General features: G+C 34.8%; 1 protein-coding gene across 1 annotated transcript in view; it reads right to left on the reverse strand.

Moving 5' to 3' along the window:
• The window catches only part of LOC131432208 (neuropeptide SIFamide receptor-like), a 401852-nt gene that overhangs the window by 332725 nt on the left and 41679 nt on the right, over positions 1–27448 (reverse strand). Inside the window, exon 2 of the mRNA XM_058598342.1 lies at positions 23570–23840. Within this exon, the coding sequence (XP_058454325.1) occupies positions 23570–23840 (271 nt within the window). The remainder of the gene's footprint in view (positions 1–23569; positions 23841–27448) is intronic.

Here is a 27448-nt window from a genome sequence, read left to right on the forward strand (position 1 = left end):
GTCATTTAGTAGGGCTTATAATATAATGGCTGTATTTCTACTCACTAACAATCGGATGCCATGGCCTTGCGTTGAAGCTACCGCCTTCCACTTCAAAAGCGCAGGTTCGAAACTGTTTCATCTTTAACATGTTAAATATAATCCATAGCAGTGTGCCTAAAAATTATATTATAATATTGAAAAAAAAATATAATCCATAGCTAATTTTAGCCTTTAAGTATGCAATTAAGCTCTCCCCCTCAATTATTTTTTATGGAAAATTTCATACGCCTAAATGTTGGCTATAAATACATTAAGCTTGTGATTCTATTTTTAGATCAGCACGATTAAATCGTAGTAATCAAAATTGGGTTCAAATAGACATCAAGAAAGAAATTGGGTATAAACTAATATTCTTGTGGTATTGTTTTGGTATCTTAAATAGCACAACTTGTTATCAATCTGGTATAAATGGTGTAAGTTTATGGTATTCAGTTTTGATATTTTAGCTCTTAATTCATCCTTACCAATAACAAATAAAACTATTTAGCTATTCCGAAAAGAATGGCATAATATGGTCTTCGTTTGGTATTCTCTTCTGATCGGGACGCTATTACTTCCCGCTTGGTAATGCATTTACTTCTATTGTCATTTTTTTTTTGCTTTGGGGATGTTCCCATGAGCGGTGTTTGATTTCCAGGTTCTTTTTATTTCAGTGACATTGAATGTGGCAACTTTGAAATGGTTTTTGAGCAAGGTTTTGTTTTTTCTCTCATTGCCACATGCTTTAACATTTGATTTAAAAACGTGTTTAATCCACCTAGCAGTGAGATGATACCTATTTTTATCAATCCGCATGTGTTTTTTGCATGAATATTCTTCGGTGTTTCAGTTTTCATGACTTTATTTTAATGACCGTCGAATTGAGCGGCAATTTGAGATTTTATTCACTCATTACTCTGTAATGTCGAAACTGCAAATCGGATCGAATTTGAATCTAGAAGTGTGATAATCGATTAAACATGCCATGATATGTAAGTTCCACTCTAGAGTTTACGGTAATTTAAGGTACTTCCAGAGCCGGTATTCAGGAACCAGCATAACCCAAACCGATTCGTATGGCCATATGACGAATAAATTACAACAGTTTTGAGTCCAACTTTGAAGCTCAATCCCATCTTCTATATCGGTTTGAATTTTAAAAATTCATCATCATGTAATTCGAGAACCGGAAGTCATAATTGGATAAAATTAATTAATTTTTGTATATAAGTTTGTTTTAATTTGAATTTTTGTTTCTGAAATTTGATTAGGCTTTTTTTGAGAAAACGATTGAGCTTTGAGAAACGATTTTATACTGGAACCGGAATTCTAAAATCGGTATTGCCGAAGTCAGATAAATTCACCTGAGTAGCTGTACAGTTTACATTTGTTTCAAAATATTTGAAAATCAGTTAAGACATCTTTGAGAGATCATAGCACGAATTAAATTTTTAGGTGCCTTCTGATCGACAACTGAATACCACTAAAACAGAAAAAAGTTAATTTTTTTATCGACTATCCAAATCTGCTAACCCGATAAACCTGATTAATTTATGTGGAATAGACATTTTTATACTATCCCCGAAACCGGAAGTTGGATCTGACTGAAAAGCAAGATGTTTTATAGAACCTTGAAACTTTTCATTTGAATCTTAGATCGGTTCAGCCATCTACGAGAAGAATAAGTTACACAATTTTGATTTCGTTTCATATATCATCCTGAAGTTCCGGAACCAGAGGTCGGAACCAAACATAATTCAAGAACTTTGTTTGGGAGCATACGAATTTTCGTATGAATCTGAATTTGTAGAAAAGAAATTTTCCGAGAAAATTGAGTGAAATTATTTGTCACACACGCATTTGCTGATCTCGACTGATTCGAATGGTATATGGATGTTATGTTGTTCCAGCATTTATTGCTGTAAGTAGTTTAAAACAAAATAATTAAAAAAAATTCTGCCATCATCTGGTTTATATATGTCATATTCGAACGATTATGTTGCCAAAAACGAGCCGTGCTAAAATCGGTCCGAGGCTAAATGTCATGAAAAAGGATGCTGTACACAATCCTTTTGGTACTTAGAAACAATTGTATGTAACAGTATAAAAAAACGTGTTTTCCGTTGCTCCCAAGCATTTCTTTGTCATACAGCGCTCCAAACTCCTACTGCTGGAAAAGGGGGAAAAGTCACTTACAGAAAAATTACGATATCTCCGTTAAAAATGGACGGATTTTAACAATCTATGGCTTGTTGGATAGGTATTACCGTGCGGAATCTAAGTCTGAAAATATATTCTGTTTTCAAGGTCAATTGTGACAGATACTGTCAAAAAACTGAAAATTTTGACTTAAAACTTTGTATAACTTAAAAAGTAAACATCCGATCTCAAAAACATTCAATAGCGTTCTGGGTGACGGGGAGACCTTTCATTTGCGACTAGTTTGATCAAAATCGGTTCAGCCATCTCTGAGATCTCGACCTCTTAGTTGACAACACACATACAGACACACACACATACACACACACACACACACACACACACACAGACATTTTCTCAGTTCGTCGAGCTGAATCGATTGGTATATGTCAATCGGCCCTCCGGGCCTCGGAAAAATTTTCTAAAGTTTGAGCGAATTCTATACCTATTTTTTATATATATTAAAATAGGTAAAAATGTACACAATTTTCTATTAGATTCTTAAAAAAATACAAATAACAACTTTGACATTTTTGGCTTCAACTCATATATAGTAAATTCTATGCGTAGTAACAATAATTTGACGCTTCTGTTTTCCACTGACAAATGTGTGTGTGTATTGTGCAACTTTCATTCCTAATGGATCCATCGAGTTCAGTGATCATTTTTCTTCCGTCAAACGGCCTTCCATCAAACTGCCCGTTCCTTCCACGTCCGTGTTCCCGAACCAAAAAGCATCAAACCGGCACGATCATCGCCTGTCTCCGTTCAACAAATCAAATGTATATCCTTTGAGTTTCAATCCATCAGTCGCTCGAATGAATGCATCGAATAGTAAATGTGTTGCGTTGTTCGCACGTTGTCTATATTCGAATTGTGTGAATTTATCGCTAACTGACCGAAGCAAGGATGAGCATATCGGTTATCCAGTTTTCAATGGCACCTAGAGAGGAGGGGTGGGCAGGGGCACTTTGGGCGACGATACGATTCGATGAGGGAAAACTAAAATGGGGATATCAATCAACGTGTACAGGCACAAGTTCATTAATTTCGTGTATCCAACCTCGTGTATTGTATTGTAATGGTCTACCGTGTGGAAACAGAAACAACGAAACAGCTGCCAACACAATGTAACGCGTCATGCTGCAAAATGTAGTGTTCGGTCTCCCAGAAGCGCAGTGGCAGCTCTGCGAACCATGAATGTATTGACTAGGTACACATTACATTGGATAATGATGCTAAAAATTCCTATTTTTTTTTCGAAAATAAAATTTTGTCCGGACCCATTTTATCTCACAGTAACCAAATCGTTCCCTATTCCGTTAAATTCGCCTAATGGATTGTTAACCATTTCATTAGATTCGAAATTTTTGAAAGTCATTGTAGCCATCTTAGAGAAAACGTAGTGCGTTCCACATAAAGTTTTTGGGTACCTTCCGGGATCGAAAACCGAATACCGGTAAAACTGAAATAAGTTTATTTGGTCGTCGACTCTCAAAATCTGTGAACTAGATGAACCTGATGGATTGATGTGAAATTTTTACACTAATCACCCTGTATCTCCTAAACCGGAAGTCGCATCTAATTAAAAAACAAGCAGTTTTTATGAGACCTTAAGACCTTTTATTTGAATATTAGATGGACGAAATCGTTTCAGCCATCTACGAGCAAAATGAGTGACATTATTTTAATTCTGTTGCATATATCATCCTGTAGTACCGGAGCCAGAAGACGGAAATTCAGATTCCTTATATGGGAGCATAGGACTGATCATATGTGTCTAAGTTTGTAGAAACCAGCTAAGCCATCTCCGAGAAAAATTAATTAAATTATTTTATCTCGACGAACTTTTTCGAATGTTACAAAAGTGTAATAAGTTGTGTTCTTCCAGCAATTATTGTTGCAAGTCGCATAAATCAATATATATATATGAAATTGTTCTGAATTCGAAATTACTACCGTCTTTCTAATACAAATGTCATGTTCGAACGATTATGTTGCCAAAAACGAACCGTGCCAAAATCGAAATATTATAAAAAGGGTGCTGTGCATAGTCGGAATCATCGAATTTCAAAACCATTCAATTGCGTTCAGCTCGACAGGAAGATCTTTAATTTGCTACTAGTTTCATCCAAATAGGTCCAGTCATATCTGAGATCTAGATCTTTTGGTTGACAATACACATACAGACACACACGCACGGACATTTGCTCAGTTCGTTGAGCTAAATCGATTGGTGTATGACACTCAGAACTCTGGGCCCCGAAAAATTTTCCTAAAGTTTGAGCGAATACTATACCTATTTTTTTATTTATACAAAAAGGAAACTCCCTTCATTATCTCAGAGACAGCTGAATCGATTTTCACAAACTTTAACTTTTTTTATTATATACATGATTTGGTTATTACCATGAGGACATCATTTGCTTCCGCAATTCTGAGATTTTTGTGTAGGGAAAATTCTAAACCTACTTGTATTGTGTAATGGGGAAAAGGAACTTATATACTAACTTACTAACTAATACAGAGAGCGAATCGATTCAATTGAAGATTGCTTCGATTTTTGTCGGAATTTGCTTATAATATTATGTGACATTACATCTAATGGTTCTATATTTGTGAGTCTGTGTAACTCATTTGTACTAAACCGGGGAGGACGCTTCAAAATCATTTCCAGAATTTTATTCCGAATCCTTTGAAGCGTTTTCTTCCTGGTGGAACAACAACTTGACCAAATTGGTACTGCATAAAGCATGGCTGGTCTGAAAATTTGTTTATAAATCATGAGTACTTATGATTGACTAACATGGGGTTATATGTATGTGTACTGACTAACTTGCTTACCATGTATATACCTGAGTTTAGTAGCAAGCACGGATTCTCCTTCAAAAGGACGATTGAAGACAACGTAATACCAAGACTTTGTTTTGCTTGACGATGTTTGTTCGATTTTTTTTATTATCTAATACAATTATATGGAGATTGTGCCAAATAAATTTTGTTCTGATCCTCTATTCAGTAGAATGATACATTTTCCATGAACTTACCTATTTTTGAACTCTGGTTCTGGTACCAAGTTGTTATATAAATGTTATATTTTTGAATATTCTACATGAACGGTAATACTTGGCCTGTATTCATATCATTCGGCAGTCTATCAAGGTTGAATTTTTAGTTTTGCTAAAATGAATTGCTACAATCTGAAGTAATACCTTTTATATGATATTACAACGCCATGTATTATTGCTTCAGTAAAATCAATGCATTGAATTCAAGAGACTTGGACATTACTAGCATTATAAACGACAGCTACTTAGAAAATAAACGATGTCTTACAATACCCATTTTATTGTATTCAACTCGTTTTTATATCAACACAAAAACCCAATGCTGCATGAATTCGTGTCATTATTTGATATGTAATTTTTATTCACGATATGATGCCCACCGTGAATTTCTCACACCATCGCAATACGAAACAGAAGCGATTGAAAAATGCGGGAAAGTTTATGTAAACTTCTCCAAATTTCGGTTGTTTTGGCTAAAGTTGCATAATTTCGAGTTATATTTTCATATTCTTTGTGAAATTCTGCTACAAATACTGCTTTTCAGTTCAGAAACCATCTCCGTGGAACGGAACAGTAATCGTTTATACATTAAAAAAAATTACCGCTCGGCACAACAAAATTTCAAAATTCTAAGAATACTTAGTTGAGATAAATTTAATTGCAAAAATTCAAGTGTTTTCAGTTTTTCGAAAATTGGTCTAGTTTTTGAATAATTGATCAAAAACGCGACGTGCGCATCTCGCTACATTTCACATTAAGGTCTGAGGACACTGCGTCGCGTGTTGAGTTTTAAATCGACCACGTGGCTCGCTCAATTCCCTTCGCGCATCGTATTTCTCTTGTACTCTCTTGTATATGAGCAAACTGTACCAGGTTGCCAACTGTACCGGTTTGGATTCCAAAAAATTGAATTCCATGGAATTGAAAAAATATTCAACTTTCACGAAGATTGAATGTCTGTGTGTTTGGCAGCCTTGTCGAGCCAATTTTATTTCTCTCTCCTTTTTCAGAATGCTATCAGGAAACCAAAGCGAACAAAATGGCGGATGCATTGAAACTGACTTTGTTTCACAGAAAAATACAAGACTTTATTTTTATCGCGATAACATATATGTTTTTATGTACTAATCGCATCTAAATTAAATTATCTAGACTTTGTCACGGTAGATTTATGATACAAGCCTTCAAAGCCGAGATATTCGATGAATAAGTAGAGGTATGCATTTTCCTTTAAGGGCTGAGGACAGTACCGTAAAGTGGTAGTTTTTTTGCTATTTTCCCGTTTCAAATTAAATTTTCTTGGAAACGGTGAAGAATATAGAAAAACCCACCTGACAATGTCTTCGAAATTTAGTTGAGAATATTCTGTGAAATTTTCAGAATGATTCATTGAGTTTAGCGATCGTGTTGTATTTTTTTCTGACTGAAGAACTGCTGAAAATTGGAACGCTCGGAAATGCATACCTCTACTTGTTCATCGAATATCTCGGCTTTGAAGGCTTGTATCATAAATCTACCAAAGTCTAGATAAAAAATATATGTTATCGCGATAAAAATAAAGTCTTGTATTTTTTTGTGGAACAAAGTCAGTTTCAATGCATCCGCTATTTTTTTCGCTTTGGTTTCCTGATAGCATTCTGAAAAAGAAGAGAGAAATAAAACTGGCTCGGCAAGGCTGCCAAACACACTGATATTCAATTTTTGTGAAAGTTGAATATTTTTTCATTGTTTTTTGGAATTCATGTAATATCCAACCCATACGATAGATTTATGTGATAAAACTTCTCATCAAAATAATAAAATGTATGCTGGCAACCCGGTACAGTTTGCTCATATACGAGAGAGTACAAGAGAAATACAATGCGCAAAGGGAATTGAGCGAGCCACGTGGTCGATTTAAAACTCAACACGCGACCCTCTGTCCTCAGACCTTAAGTGTAAATTTGATCGAGCTTCTGGTGAAACATGATTTTTTCTTTGTTAGTATCTTCCACTCTGCATAACTCAAACTGCGAAATCTCTTCATGTTGAAAGTGATCGAATCGAACAGTTCGGATGCAGCTTTTTACCGATGATTGGAGGGACGACGGTAAATGTGACTGAAATAATCAGATGCGATGAACGCGGACCTTTTTGGTTATACGTTTCTTACAAAAAAAAGCTGACAGTTTTCTTAATATTCTCTTGATGTGAACATAAAAATGAGAATAATATTTTAACTATCTATAATATCTAGTGAAATGCCATTTCACGAACAAACTACCACTCATAGTTGCGTAGTGATTTGCTACTGTACTTTGTGATCATCAATGTTTGTGTGCCACACTACATAGCCGGAGCTAAAATGGTCTCATAAATAAGCCTACCCAGTTCTCAACTTGGCTCGTATTTTTGGCATTAAAAATGCCTTACTCTTCGTTGTACAGGTCCGGGTGTCATTTAAAAAATGCACATGGATAAAAATCTATTGCCGGAACCATGATTTAAAATCATGAAATCACGAATCATGTATCATGAATAATAAGTCATGATTCCACGATCAAAACGATTGATTTCATAATGAATAACACATCATTCTTGAAAATATTCATGATATCAATCATTTTGCCCATGAAATCTCATTAGAAGAAATGGTTCATGATTTCATGATTAAAAAATAGATAGAGGCAATAGATTTTTACCCGTGCAAAATTAGCTGTGTAATCTATTTCTATCATAATTTTGACGCATATAAATCAGTCATTTGTTGATGGATGGATCCATATCATGTAATTACCAATCGATTCGGAAACATTTAACTTACACATATGAGGTAACGTCTTTCAAGTATTTCAATAGTATACCGTTGAAAAATCGGTTCGAATTTACATATGTTTCCACGAGCCAATCAGAGCTTGCCGTAATGATGTCATTCTCGACAGAGCAAACTATCTATAAATATTAGCACCGATACACATTTTGCTTAGTCAACGCTTATCTGTGAGCGAGGCAAGAGCCTGGTTCGCTGGATGGTCACTTTTTTACGATGTGTGGATACCATTTTCCGTCTTTTGCACGCCCTATTCTACCAAAAAAAAAACACTATTTTTGTCTTCATCTTTATCTTTCTTTGATAGTATTATAAGTGAAATTCGACAAAAATATATACAATCTTCGATTGAATCGATTCGCTGTTTATGAAATCAACAAGTTTGTACGTTAAATCGTTTCCTTCGTTTTGGTTTATATCTTGGGGTTGTACTTATCTAAAATCGATCTTTTAAGTAACATATACGATGATTTCCAGGTAAAGAATATTTTTCAAAAACCTTTTCTTATAAAAATTCCATCGGCTCATCATTGCTTGAAGCAGTTCAAATTGAACTGTTATCTCCACCTAGCAGCAGGCGCAAAATTTGCACTATTTATGCATCACTTTAATAATATCGCACAGATAAAATATTATTTCTGACGTCTCAAGCGCAATCAAGTTGCACAAACAGTGCAAACTTTGCGTCTGCTTAGCGGTTTAAATTGAACTGCTAGGCGGAAATGAAAGTCCAATTTGAAGTGCTCTAGCACTGATGAGCCGAAGACGAAACACGAAAAAATAGATTCTCCAATGTTAACAGAAAAAGGAAAATAAAAGAAGGGAAATCAAACAAAAAATGAAAACAAAGATAAGCAAAAACAAAGCTCGTACATTTCGAAATAATTATAATAGGATAACACTTTAAGTGAGCTGTTCAGTATATACAATGTCGTGGAAACGATTAGGTAAATAATAGGTAAACCTATAAGTATTATATACTTTAACTCGGTTAACTGTGTAATTAAATTCTAAACAAATTAAACAGAACAATTTTTTTTCATGGTCACATAACTTGCTTAGATTGATTCCTATACCTTACACTCGCCTAAATTATCAACTCCGCGAAACCTACGGAAGAAAGTGATGAGTCGTCGTCCTTCCGTAGAGTAGGTAAAGCATCTACATTTCCTCTCCTCCTTATCCTTTATGCTTCCCTGTGAACGATGGAGATGGGAACGGCCGGCAAAGGTGGCTATCATGCTGATGAGTGGTTCTGTTTGAGTTGGAATACTATTGGTTCCCAAATACTTTTTCCCAAGTAGTTCTTATTAGTCAGACAAAAAAAACATGATGATATCGGTGAACAATCCGCTAAGATCATCGTCACAACGCAATCATGAGCACGTGTTTCCAATCGTGTTGAAGAAATCAGAACGCCGATGCAGACACAAATGTGTTTTGCCGGAGTTTGGTTTGGTTGTTGAATAAAATCGGAGAATTTACCAAAAGCAATTATCTGGCTTAACTTTTTGTATCGCCATTCGAAAAAAGTCCATTTTTTTAATGCAATCGTTACATGCTGTGATTACAAATGATTATGGTGATAATAGTATCAAAAATAAAAATCCGATTACAAAGAATGCTTTATGATGCTATTTGAAAAATAATACTGCAATTTCATTTACAGCAGTAACAGGAGCACAGGTTTTTGTTTATTTTGCTTATCAGCCAGCTCTAATTCAAACAAAGTCTTCGCCCTTATAATCACCATTTAAATGGAATAGTTTTTTCACAGAACTTATTATATGTTGATCGAAATTCGTAACCGTCATCAAATTTACGATACAGATAAGTACGAAGTTTTCAAAGCAGAATTTTAATACCTGTTTGAACTTGTAGGCCTGGCTATTGAAGGGCCACAAAAACTTTTTACGACTGGTTGCGGCTCTGAAAATAGATTGCCAAAACCTCCATCGGAACTTGATCATTGATATCTCAGTAATGTTCCGTGGTTTGATTATGGATAGAAACTTTATGAATTTGATCAAATAAAACTATCAAATAGTGGAAAATGAAACAAACAGCAGTGTTTTCTGTTTCGAAATGCGAATTAGGTGAAGTGTTTCTTAAACAAAACTCTTCCATTTTCAGAAAACAGCTTGGGCAAAATATCTCTGTTCCAGTTTCCGTGCTCTGACACATCCATTTCTGAGATATTTTTTTAAAACTATTTTAGGAATTTTTGAATCCCATACTTGGCAAACCTTCACAGGCTTTGCATTATACTTTGCTAACTTAGAATACAAAATCTTCAGTTTTGCAATATTTATAGAATTGTTCGTTTGAGAAATGGTAGCAATTTTTATTTCATAACAGGTTATCATACGATAATAACCGTAATATAAACCGTAAGTTTTCTTTTTCATATTCGCCCGTTTCCAATCAAATTTTATTTGAAACGGTGATGGACAGGCGCGTTTCCAGGAAAATTTTCAGACCATGTTCATCAAGCTCTATTCGTTTGGAAATATGTATAACTTGAAAAATTGTTGATTAGAAGCGTGTTGAAAATTATTCATTTTTTAATTGAATTAAATATTCAGGAATTTCCACGAAAGAAATTAGTATCAACTGAGAAAATCAAGAGCTACGTTTTACCCCATCTTACCCTATCTGCAAAGGGAAGAAATTGTGAACACTGCTTCATTAAACTAGGAACTCCCACGTAGTGTTTGGCTGATCATTTGATTAAATAGCACAAACCATTGTATGATGCCAATTGTCCTTTTATAACAGGCGGGATCATTAGATTCCGGGCGCCAGGGCCCGGTCCCATGCCGTCAACTTTATCAACTTTGCTAGCTACGTCACTCTGCCCACGTGAGTTTCCGATGAAGCTGTGTTTGTACTGGAAAATATCTCAAATGTGAATTGTGAGCAATTCGAAATTGACATCCGTTTTTCCGGTTCCCATCGCGTGTCCTCGCTCCCTTTCTCCATTGGGTCGGCGGTTGTCATGACACGCTTTGCGGCGCAACTTTCGCAATTTTGATAAAAGTTCTCCAGTCACAATAGCGACAGTGACTTTTGACAATGCATTAAAAAGTGATACAGCTTCCTGCTGCACTTTACAGATGGCGTTCGTTATTTGTTTTTTGAATGTCGGATTTGCGAATGGTGTGTTCTCGGCACACAAAAAAATAGGTAGAGATTTAACGAGCGCATTTTTTATGGTGGCAAACGTGTCCGACATTATACAATTTTTGTCATTTTCGTGTAGATTTTGTCAGCGGGGGTGCTTTCAAAGTTATTAATTAAAAGCGCTGAGGAATGAAAAAAATCTCCATGTTAGATTGTTTATCGGTTTGTTGTCATAAATACGTTACGTTTCATCGAACACAAGTTTAATGCATTCGCATATATTTTTAAAGGCTGAAACATACGTTCATACGTCTGCTAGAATACATGCAGCCTGAGGTAATACGTAAAAAAAACGATAGTGGATTCGTTCTTCGACTAACTTGGTTTTATTTGTAGAGAATTCAATACCCAATTGAACAGCCCGAACGGACAAGTTATCTAAGGCAATATTTACCAACCTCTTGGTATCGTGAATCCCTTTTGTAACCATTATAGTCCACCGGGGAACCAAAAATGTTTGAATCGTTTCGTAATACGGAAATATAATTTAAATCTATTGCGAATCGTGGCGTGGCGTAACCAGTCCAGAAAAGGTATGTAAGACTTGCCAGCTTGAAAATTCATATTGACTCATGGGATTGACGAATTTTTTCTTGAATTTTGCCAACATTCGTTAACCTGTAACTCCAGAATCGGCAGTCAGATTCAAAGTAATATTCAGTGACAAATGACATTCAGACTGTAGACTTTTTCAGTAAAGCTGATTTCTACGACGTGAATTCAATAGACGCTAGAAACCACCTCCTTGTAAAAAACAATCAATTTATATAAAATATTTACAGCGGCTCATGTACAAGGATTTCCACGCTTGCTAGGTTGCGTGTTTTCTTTACCAATAATACCCTGTGTTAATCAAACGTTCCGGGTGTTGGGACACTTTGTACCATATTCTCACTTGAAAATCATACATACATTTCTTGTAGTGAAAGCTCGGTACTGCATTGGTCACAAACACCGTCTTATAACCATGGAATGTTTCCACTATAATTAGCCTAACGAGAACATAATTTTGATGATGATCATTTCCGGGCATAGTGTTTTTGTTTGGTAATTTTGAAGGTTTCTAAGTTTCACGAGAATCTACCTTCCGGTAAAAAAATGAGAAACAATGCCAATATTCTTAACGAATTTGGAATTACTTTGTTTTATGCATTGCGTTTTGCTCTTTACTTCCTGTCTGTCGGAGCCGGACAATGGAAATCATTCTCGCTTAAGAGGTTTCAAATCTTCACATCCAAAAATCGAAGTCATTTAAAATACGGTAATCTGGACAGGAGTGCAAAACACGGAAATGTTTTTTTTTAATGCAAAAATCGATGATTTTTTTTTGTGAAACTTTGAATGTAAAAACTGAATGAAAACTATATCGGTTCTTCCGAAACGAAAGTATTTATCCTGCTGTCGAAGTTGTTTTGCCAACTTCCGCTGCGAAGCACGGTTTGCTTATTTGCTACGGACGGCCAGTTCCATGCTAAGTTTCCTACTATACATAAGAAAAACTTATGTTAAAAACTTGTTGGCATGGGAATATCGACGAATTAAGAAATTTTAAAATACATTAACTTACCAAAATAATTCACTTGCTTGCAAAAATAAATCATTTGTGAGTACATTACGCTGTAATTTTTTATATTTTTAAAAATTGTGGACGGGTATAATATCAGACTTTAAAATATATATCATTCGATAAACCATGCGTCCCCATCAAATTGGCATCATCCGATGGAGACGCATGTTATTTAGTTATAAAATTATATATCACATGCCCTTAGAACTAAATACCATGCGTTGCCATCTACAACTTGAGTTCAGGGCTTAAGAAAGAATTTTTATAAGGAAGGACCAGTGAGAGAAACATGAATCAGAACTAATGAATTGACAAATACTTAGGTTTTATTATACGACTTAAAGTTTTTATTCATGAACTGATAAGTCATTTTACATTTATTGTATTCAAATCAAATAATAACTATATTTAGTAAAAAATCTTAAGGACAATTAAATTATAGTTCTTTTGTAGAAAAAATATTCCTAGATACCAAGCGCGAAATCAAAGAAAATTCGAAACCAAGCGAAATCTAAAAAACTATCAGTTTTAAGGTAAAATGTTCGTCGACGTTCTGTATCAACAAGACAGCTAAAGTCAAACGGCTTAAGCTCATGAAGACGGATTAATCAAACTGGGATCGGACTGACAGTAAATCCGTCGAAACAAAATGTATGAGAGGAAAAGGCTTGAATAAATAATATATTACCGCGGATAAGGATACAAGAAAAGTATTACGTCACCATAAGAAATTAATCAACGGCGTATAAACCACTGGAATTGAACGATCGGCAGGGTATGTCATCAGGATAACAGACGGCAAACATTTGAAAATGGTTCTTGAATGTGATTCGGAAGGCTCAAGAAAAAGAGAAGCATAGCGAGCAAGGTGGATCGATCAAATTGAGGCAAAGAGTGGCCATAGTCTGAGCTGCATGGAGACGACTTCTAGATACATAATAAACGGGCTTGAGCTGATACGTGAGAAAAGTACTCCATGAAACACCAGAAAAACACCACTAAGTGCAAGTAAATTCGATTAACTATATTTGCGAAGCCGTTTGAAATTCAATTTTTACACATAGCTTAGTTTCTCATTCATTCTTAGTTAATACATATTTCGATTGAAGCAATAAAACAATACGATTTTCCGAAACTGTTTAATAAAGGGGTCCTCTTCAGGAAATAGCAAAAAACTTAAAATATTAAGTTTAAAAGAACATGTTGTTTGTATAGAAAATCGACCATGCGAATTAAAACGTTCTTTTTGGGTCTTCGGGACTTGCTGCAGTCGCTTCGACTTGATTTCCATCTGGTTTATAGTATTACTTAGGACTGCTAATAGCTAACCTCGAAACCTCCAGAGTACTCCGCAAGATGTTGAAGTTAGAAACGAATTACAACCGTCCACCGGCAAACATGTTCACTAATGCATTCCCTACATCATTGCTTGGTATATCGACCTAGTCGTGCGGGCGTATGTAAATAACATAAGGAATAAAGTTCTTTTATCATTATCATTTACGTCAATACTCAAGCCCTGAGCTCAAGTTGTGGATGGAAACGCATGGTATTTAGTTCTAAGGGCATGTGATATATGATTTTAGAAATAAATACCATGCGTCTCCATCGGATGATGACAATTTGATGGAGACGCGTGGTTTTTCGAATGTCTTATTTTTTTAAAGTCTGATATTATACCTGTCCACATTTTTAAAAAATCTGAATAAATTACAGCGTAATATACTCATAAACGATTTATTTTCGATGTAAAATCTAAAGTGGTACCAAAATTGTAAAAGCGATTGAAAAAAATTTGAAAATTTTTGAATTTTTTTTGCCACATTTTGAAAAATTCTGAAAAAAATTCCCATAGTTCCTAAAATGTTCCTGATTTTTTAAAATTTTTTTGCTAAAGAGGTTTTTGAAAAATGTCAGAATCAGAAGAACCACCCTAACTCCACCAATATAATATTTAAAGGGTTAAAATATTGGAAAAATCATCTCCAATATAAACCCTTTAAAATAGCGTATATCAATCTTTTTTTAAGGGGCAGTTTTTATATGAAAACCCGGCTACACCCTTTTATTGACATTATTAGCTTTCTAATGAGCGGTTGAAGATTGGCATTGTTGAAAGGAGAAATTAATTTATTTTGAGCTTTGGGAACTGAAAGATTTCTAGCTTCGATAATGATTATCAATTGCTGTGTCGATGTCCGCCGAATTTTCTAAAATAGTTTCATAATCCACATGATTTTCAATGTGAGATCTGTAATCCAACCAATTAGCTCTATGATAGATGAATATTAAACTAATTGGATTAATTATAGCTTCGTTGGAAAGTTTGAATGTTACTGGAAGATGATCTGAGTCAAAGTCAGCATGTGTAATCGGTTCACTACAAATGTGACTTTGATCTGTTAGAACCAGATCAATTGTAGACGCGTTTTTCACGGAAGAGAAACAAGTCGGATTACTGGGATGAAAGACTGTGAAGTAACCAGCTGAGAGTTGATTATGAAGAATTTTTCCATTACTGTTATTTTGCCTACAATTCCACTGGACATACTTAGCATTTAAGTCCCCTATTACGAAAAATTTCGGTCGATATCTTGTGAGTTTTTGCAAATCGCCTTTAAAGAAATTTAATTGATCGCCGGTGCATTGGAATGGCAAATATGCTCCAGCGATGAAATAAATTTTCAACTTCGATTCCCAAGCTTTCAATAACTTTAGTATTGAAAGAAGGTAAAATTCGATGTTTAATTTGCCGTTGGACAAAAATGGCAACTCCACTACCTATTCCAGTAAACCTGTCAAATCGATGAACCACATAATGTGGATTACTTTTCAATTTGACATTTGGTTTAAGAAAAGCTTCTGTCACAATGGCAATATGAATTTTGTGAACTTTGAGAAAATTATAAAATTCATCTTCACTCGATTTTAAAGATCAAGCATTTCAATTTAAAATATTCAAATAACTATTTAACATCACTGTTAAATTTTAAATTCTTTATAATATTGTTTGCAAATTGCCATCCAATTTGAAAAGTGATGAAGTCGAATTCATGATGATGATCATTTGAAAAAGTTGATCTTGTAGGTAGATCATTTTATTTTCTACACTAGTGTAACTGCCATTAGAAGAAGATGACTTGGCCGATCTACCTATTAATAAATTGTTTTCGTTAGAAGATGAACTGGAAGGTGTTCCTGTGTTTTGATTGTGTACATTAGAAGTATTAAGTGGCAGTTGTCAACCTGTGACCCCAGCGTAACTGTCATTAGAAAAAGATGATGACGAGGTCGACCTACCTGACAATAAATTGTTTTCGTTAGAAGACGAAATGGGAGGCGTACCAATTTTGTGTTTTAAATTCGAAGAAATAAGTGCCTTATAAGAATTAGGCGTGGCATTTGTAACGTTGTTTTCGATTTTCAGGTATGTTCTGTAAATTTAAGGTCGTTGATTTAACTTGTTGTCTAAGCGAACGAGCGTTTAAATTTTTTACCTGACAGGACATTTCAAATAATTGAAATTATGATTTCCATTGCAATTTTAACAAAAAAATTGATCAGTGGTTTCATTCATTGGACAAACGTTATTCGAATGCAATCAACCACAATTCAAGCACCGTATATCCATATGACAATTTTTGGTTCCATGGCCGAAGTCTTAGCAACGACGACATTGCGTTAAGTTTGCAATACGATTATGCCGTTTATAATGTTCCCGATGAATTTTAATGTGGGAAATGAAACGTACTTTTTCTAAAGTTTTCAATTTGTTTACATCACTTCGATTGAAGTGTATTAGGTAAAGTTCATGGGAAATTCCAGAGCGTGGTTTAGAAATACCATTCGCTCTTTTTTCATAAGTATTATTTGAGAAGGGACAAAACCAAGCAATTCTTTTTGTACATTTTTAATTTCATCAGTACTATGATTATTTGATAAACCTTTCGATGCAGCCTTGAAGGGATTGTCTGATTTTATGTGATATGAATAAAATTAATGAAGTTTCTCGGACAAATATCGACTAAAACGTTCGTAATCTTCCAATCCATCAACCAAGACTCGTCCGATTTGAAATGAGACTTTTACTTCCGGGAGAAAAGTAGAAAGCTCAGTAGGGGAGTGCTTTGAAGTCGGAAATCATCACCGTCTCTGGTGGCATAGATTGTTTTTTCTTCCCAGAACGACAAGCGTCCATTTTGGGAATTTTTGAAAAAATTTCTTGTATGTCGCTACAATCCGATTCGGGAAGAATATCTAAAATATTGTTAGACGGCATAGAATGGAAGGAAAGTCCGTCCGTTGTCTTTTATTTTTACATTCCGATTCTATATGATCGTATATGTTATTATAAAAATGTTTCGTGTTGAATTATTTGAATTATTTTTAACCTTAGGCTTATTGCCTTCCCGTTTGAACGCAGGCATTTTTGAAAAATATAAATTAACTAGGCTAAATTAGTCTTCGATTAGACTCCTAGTTTGGATAAGTCTTGAAAAAGACTGAGTTTGTGGTAGTCTTAATAAAGACTGATTAGTTTGAAGAATAATTATTTGAAAGGCTGATTAATGTCTTAGTCTTGAAAAAGACTGATTATATTAGAATATCATTCTTTGTATAGCCTTGAGAAAGGCTGACTAATTGTTAGTCTTTAAAAAGACTGTTAGTTATTCAGGTAGCCTTGAAAAAGACTGAAGCCTTGAATCAATGAAACTCTAGGTAGCCAGAAAAAATTCTGTTCAACACCGACTGATCGCTTTTTGTTTGATTTTAGTTTAACAATAGCATAGAATACACAAACACAAAACAAAACAATCACCGTTTCAAGACCGTTTTTTTGCCGGTTGGCCAAACGTTCAACTAGTACCATAAAAATAATCTCTTTCATATATTAATATTCTATTATGATACCAAGGCATGAGTAGTTTACTACAGCACGTATTATTTTCAGAGTCTCCTCGTATGTATTGTTTAAAATCTGCTTCATAACTCGTTACCTCAACTGCGGCGTGCAGGTGTCTCATCATTTAATACCCCACTGGAGATTTCGTCGAATATTTACGAACATGAACACAATCTCCCCCGGCACTGTATGTGAGTCTGAATGCATGGGAAGTACAAATCTTTCATGTAACATTCCTACACTATTCCCACGGGGATCAATGCTAGCAATTCACTCGTGAAGCCATGAATTGGAGCCACCGACATGTTTTCACTGTCGCACATCGAAATTATCCACTGGGAAAAGTCTACCATGAAACGGATTGATTCAAAGCTATTCCGTTTTCAGGAATCCATTAGCGTCGGTGAAAATTCAGAAGAGCTCTTATTAAAAAAGCAAAAATATATTTCACAGACCTTCGTGAAATCCGGTTGCACAATGTGCGTTTAACTACCATAAATTAACAAAATCGATTATTTTTCATATTTAATTATGTCTAACAGAAGTTCGAGATGATTCGAAATTTACTTGTGACAAAAATAAAAGGACACGACCGAACACGATTGCATTAAAAATGAAATAATTCTAATGTTCCCATAGTAAATACAAAAATAAAGATGAACTGTGACAAATTACAAACTTACTCTACTTTAAGCGACTGATAAAATTAACAATTAGATTCTTTCAGAACAACAGATTCTATTCCATTTTGATACCTACCACAATTTTTTACATTTTAAAGTTTTTGAAAATTTTTCTTTTAAATGAAAGTCATTTTTGATAATTTCAAAGTTATTTAAAGGGTAACGGGGCCTTTTATGCAGCCCGCCTGGGTTCGATTCCCAACCCCGCACATAGGGTCCGGAAGTTTTTCCGACACGAAGAGGTGAATGACCTTACGGTTAAAACCTCTACAATCGAAAAAAGAACAAAAAAAACGTTACTCAAAAGATCAATTTTGGATACGAATAACCTCAAGATATACCTGAACAAATGAAACGATTTTATATCATAATGATAATTTTCAAGAATGAAAAAAACATACCAACTGGTTAATTTTATAAGCAGCGATTCAAGAGAAGATTTTATATATTTTGTTCGGAAAATTTTGAATCAGTAACCGTGTAACTAAAGTGTCTGAAAATACTATGGCAGTATTACATGGAAGAAAATATGCACAGATCTAAAAAGTCTTGTGATTTTACATCGTATAAAATGCACATAAATGGAGCGTCGTATTTCACACAAATTTATATTCAAGAACATGTGAAATTGTGTGAGTTGAACATTTTATGGCTTGAAATCGAATGAAATGAAATACAAAAGATCGTTAGCAACAGCGCGATTTGAACTGAGAAACATTAGATCATAAAGTACGTCAGATAATTGACTGAGCCACAGAAGCCGATACCGATCTACCTGATGAATAAATGATATAAATCCATACAGCGGCAATTGACAATAACACTAGGATCCTGTAAAATTCTGTACGAATGGAATATTGCGTCAGTTTACACGTTAAGTACTCATAAATTGTATCGTTTGTAGAATTATGTCACCTGTAAAATTCATAATTTTTTTCTGTGTGTGACACAATCCGTACAACATATTTTGTTACTTTCATTGGTTTTTACTTTTCCATATTTGGAATCAATGCATACCAAATTACTTGATTTTGTTAATATTATTAATACATGAACGAACATTGTCAAAGTTACAATGCATGTAGTGATAAGACGCCTGTTGTCCTATTCAAATGATACATGTAAAATCGCAGATCAGCTTATCTTGAGTTTATCTTTAATACCATGTGATTTTGCATCTAATAATTCTATATATGTGAGTCCGTGCAATTTTTTTTTACTAAGATCCGAATCTTTTGAAGCGCTTTATTCTTGGTGTGACAACAACTTGTTCAAATTGATTGTGTGTAACGATTTGCATTGTTTTTGTTACACTTAGGTTGTTCGCAACACTGTTTTATTACGTACACAGAAAGAAAAGATGAAACTTACACGACACACAGATAAAAATATTTTGTAAATTTACATTTATTTTCATGCACATATTTGGAGCAGGTAATTGAATGGAAAGTTACATTACAAAACTAAGCGATTTGTAAATATACAGCCTTGTTCAATGAAAAAGTAAATGCATTTCAATGTAATTTTACATCAATCATGGTTTTAAATCAGATTTTCGTTTCAACCGACGTCTGTTTAATAGTACTATTGGTTTACATGTCGTGTAAGTTTCATCTTTTCTTTCTGTGCATATAAACCAATTGTAATGTGACTGTCCATTCAATTATCTGCTCCAAATATGTGCATGCAAATAAATGTGAATTCACAAAATATTTTTATCTGTGTATGGATTGATCTGTTTTAGATCTACGACCAAACCATGTCAATCACAACGCTGAGATCTACACAGAAAGAAATAATGAAATTTATACGAGATGTAAATCAATAGTAATATAGACATGGGTATTCCATATAGACATGGGTTGAATCGAAATTTTGATTGAACACCTTCATCGATGCAAAACTAAATTGAATTGCATTGAATTTTCAATGAATATAACTGTATCTTTAAATTAACGCTCATTTTGCGATAAAATTGTATTGAAACGTACAGAATTGTAAAGTAATTTTATGTTTAATTACCTGCTCCAAATATGTGCATGAAAATAGATGTAAATTCACAAAATATTTTTATCTGTGTAGTTCTATTTTTCGAGCACAAATCTGAAACAGATTTAAAACTGCTCGACGATTTTGTTTCAAATTATTGAAAATTCAAAACACGAATAGAACACTGTTTTAAATTTCTAACGTGATCTAATTTGCCAAATGACGGAAGATTTTATTTGTAATGACTTAATGTTAGATGAGCTTGAATTTTACTGGTTTCGACTGTAACTTGCGTTCTGCTAGCAGGTGCGACTGTATGAATTTAAAGGCACCTTTTACCAGCCAAGCGAATGTATGCTTCTGTGGCTCAGTCGATTAACAGACGTACATGCGATGCAATGATTCTCGGTTCAAGTCGCGGCGGTGGCTATCAGTATTATTTTTTTAAATCAACGAATTTCATGTCATGGAGTTTTAGACACAATATTAAATATTCTTCCACGTGAATTTGCGTGAACTGCGACGCTCCATTTATGTGTATCTAATAAGATGTGAAATCACAGGGATTTTTTTAAGTGTGTACACACGACCCGTTGAAAAATTAAAAAATTTTTAGGCGCACGATATTGAAGCTTTCGAATCAAGTTAAATGAGGAAAATCCATCAACAAATCACCGAGATACAAGCGCTTCAAATTAGGTCCGAAAAGTCTATGGCCGATAATTCTAAATTGGCCTCCTACACTCCAAAAAAATTGATTTTTACAGGTGACTTAATCCCTCATACGATGTAATTCATAAAGACCTAATTTGTCAAATGACTGAAGATTTTATTTGTAATGACTTAATGTTCGATGAGCTTGAATTTTACTGGTTTCGATTGTAACTTGCGTTCTGCTAGCAGGTGCGACTGTATTAATTTAAATGCACCTGGCTCAGTTGATTAACAGACGTACTTGCGATCCAATGATTCTCGGTTCAAGTCGTATATCGTCTATCGTCTATCAGTATTCTTTTTTTTTTATTTAAATGAATTTCATGTGATGGAGTCATAGACACAATATTAAATGTTCTTCGACGTAAATTTGCGTGAGCTGCGACACTCCATTTATGTGCATCTAATAAGATGTAAAATCACAGGATTTTTTAGGTGTGTAGTTACCGGAGAATCAAAATAAACAGCTAACTGGTATTTAATATACTCAAGTGAAAACGGCATCGCACACATACAAAAAGACATCCACTCACAACTCAAACACCTTACTCACTGGCAGCCAGGAATTAATTAACGCAGAAATGTATTCGAGCATATTTTTATAGATTACCTTTTGTGCGATAGTTCATACTGCGCAAATCGGACGAGAGGATGACATCATTGGCAAGCTGTAGTTGGTTCGTGAAAACATAGTTCAATTCAAACCGTCTTTTCAATAGCATACTATTGAAATACTGAATCGACATTGACACCCGGCCCCATATAGTGAAGAGTAAGGCATTTTTAATACCAAAACAGCAATGCTATTTGCAACAAAACCTGATAAATTTAGCCATCTGATTCCAACACCCACAAAAGATTCCTTCGGTACAACTTACGAGGTTTCTATCGCATAGCAGTCCGACATAGTGTTACAATTGTTCAATTATGCATTTCCAGAAACATACTACTGTAGGCAAAAAATAGACTTTTTGATTATATTTCGCGCGGAAACTTTATTCGTCGATTTTTTTTAGTTTGGTATGACTGATAGTGACAGCTGTACCAAGTGTCACGTCAAAATATTCATTGATGTTTAGTATGCGTCTGTCTTCCTGAAGTATTAAAAGTGCTATCGGCGATTTTTACAATGAGAGAAATTGTTTAACAAATAAGATCCTTTAAATTTAATGTGCGGAATCAACGTTGAGAATGTTGAAAAAAGTCCTTCGTTGATAATTGCATGTCTCGAGCAAGTGTTTTTGATTGGTACAAATTGTTCAAAGACGCAGAGTTCGAAAAATTCTTGTGATTTTACATCTTATCAGATGCACATAAATGGAGCGACTTATGTCACACAAATTTATATTCAAGAACATGTAAAATTGTATGATTTAAAATTAAATGGCCTTAAAATGAAAAGAATAAAAATCAAAAGATCGACATCAACAACGCGACTTGAACCGAAAAACATTAGATCACAAAGCACATCAGTTAGTCTACTGAGCCACAGAAGCACATATCTGCTTGGGTGGTAAATCGTGCATCACACAGTCTCACTTGCTAGCCGAGTGCAAATTACACTCGGAGCCAGTAAATTTCTGTACGAATGGAATATTGTTTCATTTGAGAAGATCAGTAGTTATGAATTGTATCGTTCGAAGAATTATGTCACCTGTAAAATTCATAATTTCTTCCTGTGGGGTCGAGAACGCGTTGACAAAAAAATCAAGGTGTGATGTGGTGCACTCCTAATACCTTCCGACCGGTCAAACTGTCAACATCGTATACTATTTGAGTATTATGTGTCATTTGCTCTAAGCTATTCGTAAAAAGAGGCCAGAATTATGGGCCGACAACTCTTGGTTTTTGCACCACGATAATGCACCGTCGCATACTGCCTTTTTTCGTCAAAAATTCAACCAATATCGTTTCGCAACCACCGTATTCGCCTGATTTAGCTCCGTGTAACTTCTGGCTATTCAACAAACTCAAACGACCACTGCGGGAAAACCGTTTTGAGTCAATTGAAGACTTCAAACGTGAATCGCAAAGCGCATTGAAGGCTATTTCGGAAATTGATTTTAACAACTGTTTCGAAGATTAGGAAAAACGTTGGCACAAGTGTATTGGACGCAATAGATTTAGAAGAATTTTGAAATTATGAACCTAGTCTTACTATTTTTTGCTCACAGTAGTATGTTTGATGTGTGAAAGTAAGAAGTAGTTACTGGGTGCTAAAACGAGGCTGTACGGCGAATGTCTGATCAATTCAATGTTTACAATGTTTATAATGTTCTGTGCTTTATTCTAATACTGTGCCTTAGTTCTAAATTGCTGTCTTATCCAGGAAGATTACTCGCAAATCTGTGGAAGAAACCTACACTAGATTTTAGTGAGCAAAATCGTAAGAAACTTCCCAAACTATACTAAAAACACAAGTCGACTACTTACGCACAAAGATGTTGCTCATCAGTGTTGCCGGCAAACAAAACACTATCACAAGCACATCAGCCACGGCCAGGTTCACGATGAAAAAGTTAGTCACGGTACGCATTCGCGGTGCTCGGAAAACAACAGCAATGACGAAACTGTTCCCAACCAGTCCCACGATAAACACTACAAAGTATGCAACACAGTACACTGCTGTCATTGTGGACGAGTGTCGATAGAAAAGTTCGTACTCCTCGTACGGCCCGGTGTCATTCATCGCTGTTTCCTGGGTCTGGAAAGATAAAAAATCGAAATATCGAGATCAGTATTAATGTCGGTACAGTAGATAGTATTTGATTATTTTATTTGTGTTATAGAAATTTTAAACTTGTGACGAATTACTTACAAAAACTTTTCGAACATTACTGTGAAATTGATAATCGAACCCAGGTCGGCTTCGAAGACTACATTCAAGTATTCATTATCTGTCTTTTTGTAAAATCGACAATACACTAGAAATAACTATTAGAACTCGTGTGCTACCTTTTTAACTATCCCACCGAACCCAACCATCTTCTATAGGCAAAAGTGTCAAAAATACAAATAGTAGTATTTCTGAAAGGACTTGTTTTACCACCAAGCTGTGTTTGAACGACCCTTCACTAACCGAATGTCAACGAAATAGTATGCACAGGGAAAACTTGTTCTCTGATTTCCCAAAAGCAGTAGTTCTGCCTAACTTCTGTATAATTCACGATCAAGGTCACAATGCGCGACTGGGAGAGCTACGGAAGTATGGCATCTTCAAATTGTATACATCGTCTTCTATTGTGCGAAAAAAAGGGGTGAAATAGTCCCATACATTTCAGTGACTAGCTACTGCTGATGCTGCTGCTGTTGCTACTATTGTACACCAGAATGCACCCGTTTCTACTGTAGCTCTGGTTGAATGATGCGCCCGTCAAGAATCCTCGACCCTGGTTCCATTTCCGCACGGTGGGACGGATTTGAAAAAAAAACAGAGTGTCATGAGAATTCGGGACAAAAATGTTGTGTAATGCTAACGCTTTTGAAATACCATGTGGAAGATGATTAACTTTTATGTTTTCAAAGAAAAAAGTTTAAAAGAAAATTGTAGAGAGTATTTGGTGAGTCCCATAATTTGATTTAATTTTTTTCATGTTTTCATTATTCTAATGAAGTTTTGCGTAAACTCATTAAACTTTACTTTCATAATTAGGTTCTCTTGGTTTATTGATCTCCATATTGTACAAAAATTCTAGAATGCTTACTAATATTTCATTCAACAACACGACGCACCGAAACCAGAAGACGGATCCTGATAAAATTCAATCGCAGTCTCTGGAATAGACACACAAAACACATGCACACTAATGTACTTATACTAAATCTCCTGTATTACATAGGCATCGAGACTCATTCGTTCATTTTGTAAATCTTCAATCTCGATAAGTGTAAAACAATTCCACAACACTAGAAATCAATGGAACTAACTTCGGTTCGGATACCAGTTTCTGTGCAGTTTATTTTTTTTCATGTCGATATTGTTTCATTGCTCACAACGTTTACAACAGTTTATTGTTCTCTATTACTCAAGTAACCACGACTCATTTTATCCCAAAATAATTCTGACATGAAAAATTCACGTAAAAAAATTAATAAACGCAACAGAGTTTTAGAGTAACAGAGGTATTTTGGTCCACTTTAGGATCGATTTTATTTTGGCCCACTTTGTAAAAATATCCACCAAATGTTGTAATATCTTTGAAAGAATCCTTCCGCAATAGGTACTCTAATGTGATTAGCTTCAAACTGATGCGACATGGGCTACTTAAGATCGATTAAATCCATAAAGTTTGTTAGGTGGGCCAAAAAATGTGAATTCGACAAAATACCTCTGTTACCCTACATATTTTTAAAATGCTATTATAAAGTTGAAAAGGGCGATAACTAAACTCTTATAGGATCTGACAGGTGAAGCAGAAATTGTGCATTATTAATGTAGTTAAAGGGTATTTTTTTGCTGGTACCTTTTTGGCAACACTGTCTTTGACAGATCACGCGTGAATAGTGTCTTGTTGTCGTAAAACTGGGTCAGTTTGGTCTATAATTTAATCATAAATGGTCGTTTGATTTATAATTTAATCATGAATGGGCGCTGACAAAGTTGGAGGAAGATCCACTTTTTTTTATCGAAAAATTGTGTTCAGCGACGAAGCACATTTCTGGTTGAATGGATACGTCATCAAGCAAAACTGTCGCATATGAAGTGAAGAATAGCCAGAAACAAATCCTTTACCTCCTAAAAAATCACCCTTTATAATGCTAATATCTGCATTATCGATGGTAAAAATTTCAGCGTTATATTATAAATGTCAAGATGCAATAAAAGTGCTTATATGTTACAACTGTAGCATGTCAAATTCAGACTAACTTTAAATTACAGAACTAATCTATTTTTTATTAGCACTGAGGCATTGATTTAATGTAGCAATTCAATTTCATTACACGGCCAAAAGTTGTTGTAGAATAATGCTTCATTACATTTTGATTGCAAATTTAATGCACATTGCCAAAAAGTATATCGCATTAAAGTACAGTACAGAGTCCAGGTCCATAATTTTAGCTCCATAATCCAGGATCAGAACTCACTTTCAGGTCTAGAGTTCTGTACGAGAACTCTTGAACTGGACTTCAGAACTGAATTTTAGACCACAGTTCTTAACCTGAATTCTGAGCTTGTGCTCTGAAGTGATTTCTGTGCCTGAATTGTGGAACAGTGCCGTGTGTACTGCATAATTTTTTTCTTTTTTCGATTCTAGCACGGGTCGTTTTTGGCAACATATTCGTTCGTATCTGTCCTATGTGTTCGGAAGATAGCGGTAATTCAAAACAAATCCATATTTATATTGATTTGAACTGCCAACAACAATAATTGCTGGAAGAACATAATTTACTACACCCATATACCATTCCAATCAGTTCGTCGAGATCAGCAAATGTATGTGTGACAAATAATTACACTCAATTTTCTCGGAGATAACTTGACCGATTTATAAAAACATAGATTCATATGAAAAGTCCTATGCTCCCATACAAGGTTCCTGAATTTTATTTGGATTCGACTTCTGGTTCCAGAACTACATATGTGTAATGAAATTATGAAATGTTCTTCAACTAAAATTCAAATAAAACGTCTTGAATTCCCATAAAAATTACTTGTTTTTTATTCAGATTTGACTTCCGGTTCCGGAGATAAAGAGTGATTAGTGACAAAATGTCCATTTCAAATAAATTAGTCGGGTTTATCGGGTTTGCAGATTTTTATGGTCGATGACCAAATAAACTTATTTCAGTTATACCGGTCAGGGTTAATAAAAGTAATTTTCATTGATTCAAAATAGACGAAAATAACGAGAAATAAATGTCACTCTCAACTCTGTTTGCAAGTTATGAAAACAAGATTCATGTCCAGTCAAAGACAAAAGTGGAACAACAGTTTCAAAATTGTGCTCTTTCTTTCATTTACCCTTTCAGTCATTTTCGGTTATCAGTGAAAATAGTATACTGTGCAGCGTCGATATCGAAAAATTTTAAATAGTTTGTTGCCAAGTTAATAGACGAATGACGGTTCAAATTTTTAAGCACATCTCATTCTGTTGTTTCGGAACGGAAGTGAGATCCGAACAAAGGTCAAACGAAGGCTATTTTTATGGACGTTGACCCTTTAATTTGAGTCTAAGTTAGTGAAAACTGACTCATCTGTTTCCGAAAAAACGAAGAGCGTTCCGTTTTTGAGTTTTAAACTACTATTTCCGGTACTTCCGTAACCAGGAGCTGGAAACCAGCATAGCTGAAATCGGATCGTTTGGCCTGTAG

Source organism: Malaya genurostris, chromosome 2 (assembly GCF_030247185.1).
Source record: "Malaya genurostris strain Urasoe2022 chromosome 2, Malgen_1.1, whole genome shotgun sequence".
Classification (NCBI taxonomy): domain Eukaryota; kingdom Metazoa; phylum Arthropoda; class Insecta; order Diptera; family Culicidae; genus Malaya; species Malaya genurostris.